Below are 8683 nucleotides of genomic sequence, written 5' to 3'. Positions count from 1 at the left end.
GCAGATAGCCGCCGCTTCGTCCAGGTGTCAGGCCGCCTAGCAGTGGAGGCAACGGAGCCATCAGCCACGCCTCGTCTATGGCGCAATGCGTCGGAGCCATCGAGGCCGTGGAGCTGCGGAGCCGGCGCCGTTGACGCCGCCGAGCTGCCAAGGCCATGAAGCCAACATTGTCAAGGCTTCTGCGGGCCATCTGCTCTGCTGCTTGTATTGTGTCTTGATGTACGAATGTTTTCAGAGTGAAAAAGAGAAGCTACAACAGTATTTTGAATGAATGTTATGATTGAATTACTGTTCTGGTTTGTACTTCTACATTTGCAGTATTGGTCTGACTTGAGTGGTACTTGTACATGTGCAGACTTGAACAGATTTGTGTGGAAAATGTTCCTGCTTTCTTGAATGTTTGTTATAACTGAAGAATTGTTCCAATAAACAGACAACTTGTGTGTGTGTGTCTGTGTGTGTGTGCAAAATCGGACGGAACTGATAGAAATGCACTGAATTGAACTGTTGTGATATAAGGTTGTCAATTTGAGAGCATATAATAGGTGTTGTTAATTAAAGAGGTGCTGCTATTGACAATTTGTGAGCATGTCCTTCCAGGAATAAAATGATTTGCAAGTCATAATGCCTGCTTTGGCTGCTGAATGTAAATGAGCATGCATACAAAAATTGCAGGTGCATTGAACAAAATAGATGCCAACCCAGGGAGTATATCTCTGAAATGCATGAAGAAAGTGATTGATCAACTAGAACCTAAACTAAACTGAATGTCCAAATGTCCCAAAACCATGCTTGTTTGTGCTCTCATTCAAGTAAAGAGCACATGGTTGCCCAAAAAGAATAGCACTTCACCACGACCCAGTAAATAGATCACATGTAATTGGTCCCTGGAAATTAAATTAAATAAGTAAGTATTTATAAGAATAATTGTCATCCCCTAAATTTCTAGACTAATTATATGGACAAGATTACCATCAAAAGTTGAGTAAAGTTAAGATTGTCCTTGTAATCTTGAGACTCCTTCACATTATCCTTGTAAACTATAACATCTTCAACTTGTCCAACACCACTACATGCCTCTTCCCCAACCTCTTGTTTCTTCTAAAGAAAAAAATTGAGGGTTATGAGAGTTAATGGGCAGAATAACATTGAAAAGACAATAATTATTTAGAAACATACCTCTCCCTCGAACTGTGATGTAGTTTTGTTTTCTCTCTTTTTCCTAGCCTTGTGCTTCTTCTCAAGCCAAGTCCTTTTTCTTTAGGCGCGCATTAGCCAACACGTCATTTGGTGGGCTAGCATTTGTGAGAATAATAGTACATATATATGGTCCACGGACGGGGCAGCACGTACTACGTCCCTCGGCAGTAGATCGATCTAAGTCAGACGATCTCGTTCCCTATTTCCACGCGCAATACATGGGAAAGCGAAGGCACACGGGAGGATTTTTTTTTTCTCGCTCACCGACTCATACAAATCGTGACCGTACATGGGACTGTGACTGAACGACTCCGAGGGTCACCGGTTTAGGATTTTGGCCGGTCGGCCGGCGCCTGGCAGCGCCCAACTCCAAAGATAAAATGTCAAAACGCATAGTTGCCGCCCAAGCGAAGAGCAGTACGAAAAGTACACTTCTTCCTCGTTGCAAACCAGTAAAGCACACGGTTATGTACAAACCGGAGTTATATGACACTGGCTTAAGGGGGAGAGGTACTCCACACGGTAAACTCCTCCGAATTACTCTAATTCACACTCATCAAGCAGAGAAGAAGCCGTCGAAGGCTGCCCGGGCGACCGGGCTCCTGGGCTCGGCCGCCACCAGGTCGGACCTGACGAGCACCGCGACGTGCACCTTGACCCCGGACGCGGCGGCGGCGGCAGACTCGGCCCAGGAGCCCCACACCTTGGTGACCGCCCCGAAGTTCACCCTCCCCTCGGACGCCTCCTCTCCGGCGCCGGCGACCGTGCGGGGCGCCCCTCGCTTCATCCTCTTCTCGTGCTCCTCCGCCACCAGCATCGCGATGTCCGCCATTGGCAACCCCAAAAAAACTCAACTCAGCCTGAAACTGTTGCTCTGGAGTGTGGAATCTGGATGCTCTTTGCTCTGGATGTTGTGGATGGATGGATCTCGGATGCGAGGCGCATTTTATAGGATGCTGGGACGGGTCTGGGTGCTCGGTTCGGATAAGCCTCTGCGCCGTGGGTTCGTGGCGCGATCGCTCGCGGGTTTTGTTTATTACCGGGTGCCGTTCGCCTGTTTGTCTGTATGTTTCCGCCACGCCGGAGACGCGCGCCACCTGCTGCCGCACTGCGGCTGTTTCGGTGGTCAGTCGCCTTTTTAAAATCCCGTTGGCCGGTGCTGGTGCTGGGTGGATCAGTGGGTGCGTCCGCGACGGACTCGCCAGCCAGAACCTTTTTTTTTTTTTTTGAGGGAAGACTCGCCAGCCAGAGCCTGACGTCGCAGCGTGGTGATAAGGCACCGGGCCATTGGCGCTGGAGATATGTATCTTCCAGGCTCCTGCACAGTCACGCGTGGAAATCTTGTTTATCTTGCAGTTGTTGGAGACTTGGAATACACGACGGCGAGCACGGACGACGAAATCCCTTTGTTTTAGATGATTATAACGACGAATTCTCGAGTCAGCCGTACTTGTTAAAAAAAGGCAGAGGGTGTACGGTGCCTTGTGAGTGGGAAGGGAGCGCGTTGCTGTCTCCCTGCCGTGAGGATAAACCATTTCCTCCAATGATTTCAGTAGGAGGGACCGACGAGAAATAACACGATACACAAACTGGCTGGGGCCTAGCGAACGAACGAAAACTAGAAAGAAACCGGCATGTGAGCCGTGTTGAGTGTTGATTGATTGATTCATTCATGTCGCCCGCCGTCCCCGGTATTACGCCGAAGCGGGCCCCTTGGACAGACCACAGCCATCACATGGTTCTGCGAAAAAGCGGTATCCGCACAGCCCCGACCAGATGATACCAACGATAGATCTACAACAACTCTTTGAACTTTCAATCCACACACTGACATCCACCTTTCAACCCTACGAGTACATGCGATGCTGTTCTTCGTAACAATAACAAAAAAGACGATGACTGAATGGGTGCGGCACACAGATTACAAGACATGTTGCATTCGTGCAGAAAAATATCGTCAGGTTACTTCAGGAGTTTACAGGGGTGGGCACTTGTCTGCACCGACAATGGCAGGTTCTACGTTTCCCCTGAGCATCAGACATGGGGATTTTTGTGACTTGTTCCATGTGTGCGGCATGCAGATTCACAGCTCTTGCGCGACCCAGATTCCACGGCCGACTTGGGCACCCGGAAACCATGCCATGGATCATCCGTAGGAACTATACCTTACAATGAGTCCCCGCAAAGTATGTCGGTGAAAACAGAGACTGCCTCCTGCAGGTAGGACGCCCTGTTGTCGGTGGGCACAGGGGCGTTGAGCATCGTCTGAAAGCAGCTCATGAAGAGATCTGGCGCCGAGCCCTCGCCGGGGGAGCTCATTAGAAGCTCGCAGAGCTCCTCTGCCATCTTCGAGAAGCATGCCCTGCCGCAGTTACATAATAATGAGAACGGGCCTGAACATTTGTTCTATAAGAAATAAGAAATGCCAGTATGTCTTGGTGGACTTAAAGAATCAGCCAAGTCGTCTAAGGAACGACCATGATTTCCACTGTGACTAAGAAGCTTAGATTTGGAATGGATTATTTGATTCAGGTGCAAATTAATAGCTCTTTGGAAAAAAAATCTAATTATATGGGAACTTGTGAACACTGCAAATCAAAATTGTGTTCTTGGAAGCAGGGTTACTTAAGTTAAAACATGACATGGAAGTCCAACAGTTTCATGTAAACATCAACATATGGTTAGTTGCAGATTGTAGATCTATTAATTAAATCAACGGATACTATCTTACCTTGCCTCAATGGGTAATTTGCTTCCCCAGATACCCAGCGAGTCATTTAATCGATCGAAGAAACTCTTGCACAATTCATTTTTACTCTCAAGTGGATCCTGGAAGAGAAAGTAAAGTTATGTCAACTCGGAAATATTCCAGGAAATTTTTGAACGGTAAAAATACTTACTGAATCATCGTCCATAGTACTTTCTTCTTGCATGCAGTTTTTTATGTTGAAATAGTCTATGTATATTGCAGCACCAACGTCCCAGTCAGCAATTTCAGATTTGTGATTCTCCAAAGCACTTGTAATGTCGAATATTTCTTGATGTTTGGCTGAACCATATGCCAAGAAACAAGCAATTACAAACTCATGCATTGTTTATTAACAGAAACAGAACAAAACTGATAAGATATCCTCAATCATGCATATGAACAAAAGAGTAAATAGGAAAATAGCACTGAAATTCACAAGAATCTTCATTTCATTAGGTTCTGGAGAAGTAACCAAGAGAATTCTAGTTAACGGTTCCAAATTGTACTGAATGTTGCTGCCTGTGACTAGAAATCCATATTTTCCCCTCCTTTTTCATCTCAATAGAAAGAAACGGAAGTTTTATTGTGTTTGTTAGCAATGTATATGTTTTAAGATAGAATCTATCGAGGAGAATAATTGAAACTGGATTAAATAAAAAGCAGGAATACATTTCTTAAAAAAGATTGCAAAAAAGCAAGTAGTATTATATTCAAAATAAACGAAGGGGCTTTTCATAAGAAAATGTGGATGAATACTTCTGTTTTCTAGATTTTTTATAGGATCTTTTGGTGGACTTAACTGCATAATTATGTAAGGTAGGAAAGTGTAACATCGAATCAGGTATTTACAACTAATTGTTTAGTGCAGTGTAGGGAAGACTTACATGACAGAAACAAAGAATGAGCAACAGATGTCATGAAAATGGTATGAGCTTTCTTCCAATTGCCGCATTGAATATAATTCCCCAGTGCACCTTGTCGATCTCCATAGTATTCGTGATAAAGAGCCTGCATATAGGTATTGTCAGCAGGAGGTTATAATATTATTACTAAACAGATAATTAGCAGGAAGTTATAATATTATTACTAACCAGAGCCTCATGTATCCATTCTGCTGGTATACCAAGTTCTGCAATATATTGCCTCTGAGCCCCATCTTTGCTCCATATCTCACAATACTGCGACAAAATTTCCCTGATTAATTTTTCGTGGATGTAAGGGGCATCATCCAGATGTGGCATATGCAGAATGACGTAGATAGCCCAATGGCACTTCCCAAGACATAGTAACTGATGGACAAAACTCAAATCCAGTACATGAAGATCATTTGTACTGAAAGCACCAATAGCTTCGAGAATAGATCGTTGATGCCAGATCATATGGTAGTCCATGGGATCATATGATGACGAGAATGCACTGAACATAGTCTTTAGAAGCCCAAACTTCTCATCTTGGTTTGCATGAAGAAGCATTAAATAAAAAGATATGTCAAATCGGTCACCTGGGGACCACTGAAGTGCGTCCTCAAGAGGTCCTTCATCGATATATACAGGAACAGGATTTGGAACTTTGCCCTCGCCAAGTAGTTGGTGATAACACCGAATGATAATATCAAGTGATGTATCTGGTGACAACTGATACCACATGATTAAACCAAGGTACCTTTTCCAGTCGATTGGTGAATCAAGTAAAGCGCTTTGTATGTTACCAGCAAGCAACTCGTATATCTTTAACCTGTCTTCCTCAATATAATCGAAGTCCAGACCATTTATTTTCCACAGATCCAGCTGCTGAGCAACATCCGAGCGATTTAACATCGATCCACCTGCCTGGCTTAGCAGGACTGCCAAGCGGACATCTCCCTTTGAAGCAGCAATTTCTGTGGCTGTGTCCAATTGTCGACCAGTCAAATGCAGAACAATATGCTCCAAGTATCTGGCATCACTTAAAGAACCCACCTCTCCTTGTACCCGATGACAAACACTGTCCTGTAACCAATTGCTAAAGTCTGCTCTCCTAACGAAAGGAAGTGCATCAGGGTCAATGTTCACAGAACCTTCTTTCTTATCCAAAATCATGCCCTCCTGATCCTCATCACCACAAAATTCCAACTGGTTGCCAGCTTCTCTCTCAGAGAACAGGACCCTAATTAGCTCCCAAACCGTAACTTGATGCATTAACAGCACACGTGAAGACATGGATAAATCACTGATTTCAAGCTGCCTTTCGATGATATCAATGTATGATCTGCAAATATCTGGCAAAACCAAACGACTTGCCACAACTTTCTGAAGCTTTAATTTAAACGAGTCAGACTCAGTTTCCAGAATTTCGCGGTCAAGCCTCTTATGGAGGTCCATTGGATCCGAGAAACATAGTTCTGCCAGCTCCTCTTTAACTTTGTTCTGCTCATCACGCACAACTTTATCACCTGCAACTTTCTCTATGTGAATAACAGAAGAAAGGCCAGTTCCAGGAGTATTAACAGGACTACCAGAATGGAGAAGGATGCCATTTGGTCCCCAACCAACTCGAAATGATCTACCCATAAATAAAGCAGCATCCACTACGCAGTTAGAATATACTTTTCCAGCAACAGGAGTTGCTTGCTCAGCTGGTAGTTTGAAGCCTTCTACCTTGGCCATTCTGACCGGAAATCCCTTGTTTTTTCCAGACATGAGAATACCATGAGAAGATGGACCAACCTCTGTAGAATTTACATTGTATTCCAGCAGTGCATGTGGTTCTTTCCTTGCGAGCACACCAGACCTCCTTCCAAATTTCTGAGAAGAACCATGCAAAGGAGAGAGAGACCTCATCCTCTGACCTTTACCACTTGTGTTGGGTGAATCCACACTCATCCTTTCTCTGCTGAGGTGTCTGCGATCAGATGGAAAGCCATCCTCCATGTCTTCGTCTTCGTCATCATTGGGAAACAATGCCATCCGCATTTCCTGCATCTTTGCAGGGTCAAGCCCAAGATGAGCAGGCAACGAATGCGAAAGCTCCAGTTCATGCCCATTTGAAGGTGGGTCTCTTGCTTCAGCAATCGGTGGCCGTACAACCGGCTCATCCATGGCAACATCATCCTCCTCCTCGTCCACAAGCCCAAACCTACTGAAGTGATCGACCTCGAACTTCCAGTTACCACTCACAGGATTGAATGAGAGAAACCTAGCACCTTGCTTCTTCGCGCGGCACCGTAGCAACTCAACTAGGAGGCCGGGTTTCGGAAGTGTACCCAAATCCAGCTTCAGGGTCACCTCTGCAGCTTTATTGAGGCCGTGCCCTACGGCCGGCTTGCCAGCCTCGTCCCGGTAAACCACCACAGAATGGCGGCCAAACTTGACGATTTCGTTCAGGTCCAGCCCCCTCACATCGGTGCTGCCAGAGAACTTCACCTGCCCATACCTCGCCCTGCCGACGACGAAATCTGGAACCCTGCTGCAGTAGCCCGGGTCAGCCGCCTCCCTCTCGACCAGCTCCTCGACCGACGGCCGAGTGAAGTAGTCGGAGAAGCGCAGGACGGGGAACATGGCGTCGACAGCCATCAGCCGAAGACGAATGGAGCGGCAACCGGTCTATTCGCTGGCAGCCTGCCGCGGTGCCACCCCCGCCCGGCGCCTCCGACTGGCCGCCGATTCAGTCGCGCTTTGCCCTATTGCTGGGCTCGCCGCCGGCGCGCAACCCTGGGGAGGGGGGGCGCAGAGGCGTGGCCACCGCGCCGCGAGGGAGGCGACGGATTCGCCGCGTGGGGGACGATGGACGGGTGGGGGGGAGTGGAGTGGCCTGAACGGCGTGCGCCCGACGAGCGTGGGGAGCGGCGGCGGCGCGGCTTGCGAAGTGCGATCTGCGAGTTAGGGCGCATCCATCCGTCAGACCCGTGGGCCGTACCGAATCACACTGGTCGATTGGGCTATTGCGGTCCAGAACCAGGTCTGATTGGGCTTAAAAAAAGTTAGGATTCCATCCGCATTTCTGGGCCCATTTAATTCTCAAAAAAAAGTGTAATCTTATCAGTCTCAAAAATTTCTCAAAAAAAAACCATTGTCTCAAAAAAAAAGTGTAATCTTATAGCCTAAAAAAAGTGTAGTTTTCTTCTTCTACTAAAAGAACTTTAATTTCCATTTTTAAAAAACTTTATTTTCATCTATGATTAAGAAAATCCTTTGTCCTAAACAACACATGAAACCAATATGTCTATTTATGAAGATTTGTACGTTTTTTGTCATAGTTTTCAAAATTTTCGTTTGAGCACCGCCCTATGAAAGCTAATGTGAGCCCCTTGGTTTCCCTAGTGTCTGTGTTTAGCGGGTGCTGTAACCATTTTCAAAAATAAATATAATATGTTAGTTTAGCTAAAAAATAACACATAGAACACTTTTAAGCCATAAAGATATGATCCTTTTAATGATCTATCCAAATCCTACAGTCGCTCATATATGCGTCAACTATGGCTTCGATGCTATGGGGCTAGGGGAGGGGATCCTCATCTCTTGTTTGTGTGTGTGTGTGGGGGGGGGGGGGAGGGGGGTCTTTTCGTTATTTGTGTTTTGGTAACATCATTTGAACAATGATGGTGGTGTCGTATCGAATAGAAGTTCTCACACTCTAATCTCATCATGGTGTCGATTGGCTTGGTGTTGCCAAGGAGCCGACGTGGCTCCATGGATATCAGCGGCGGCCTTCATTAACGACCCCTCCTGTCGAGTAAGGTCACCCCCCTGGTGCGGC

The 8683-nt window shown here is 46.2% G+C and overlaps 2 protein-coding genes across 2 annotated transcripts; both read right to left on the bottom strand.

The window, feature by feature from the left end:
• Positions 1 to 1618: 1618 nt before the first annotated feature.
• On the bottom strand, positions 1619 to 2145 carry LOC125554212 (uncharacterized). Its single transcript, XM_048717796.2, has one exon. The coding sequence runs from the start codon at positions 2030 to 2032 to the stop codon at positions 1757 to 1759; it is 276 nt and encodes a 91-aa protein (XP_048573753.1). The 5' UTR covers positions 2033 to 2145; the 3' UTR covers positions 1619 to 1756.
• Positions 2146 to 2991: 846 nt separating this feature from the next.
• On the bottom strand, positions 2992 to 7828 carry SAR3 (SUPPRESSOR OF AUXIN RESISTANCE 3). The gene is made up of 5 exons (XM_048716514.2): positions 5041 to 7828; positions 4834 to 4957; positions 4101 to 4249; positions 3932 to 4029; positions 2992 to 3562 (listed from the first exon to the last, which is right to left on the bottom strand). Exons 1-5 carry the CDS (start codon positions 7498 to 7500, stop codon positions 3367 to 3369), a joined length of 3027 nt encoding a protein of 1008 aa, XP_048572471.2. The 5' UTR covers positions 7501 to 7828; the 3' UTR covers positions 2992 to 3366.
• Positions 7829 to 8683: the final 855 nt, after the last annotated feature.

Source organism: Triticum urartu, chromosome 4A (assembly GCF_056163025.1).
Source record: "Triticum urartu cultivar PI428250 chromosome 4A, HENAU_Tu73, whole genome shotgun sequence".
NCBI lineage: Eukaryota > Viridiplantae > Streptophyta > Magnoliopsida > Poales > Poaceae > Triticum > Triticum urartu.
Note: the sequence above shows the minus strand (reverse complement) of the source record. Positions and strands in the feature narration are given on the sequence as shown.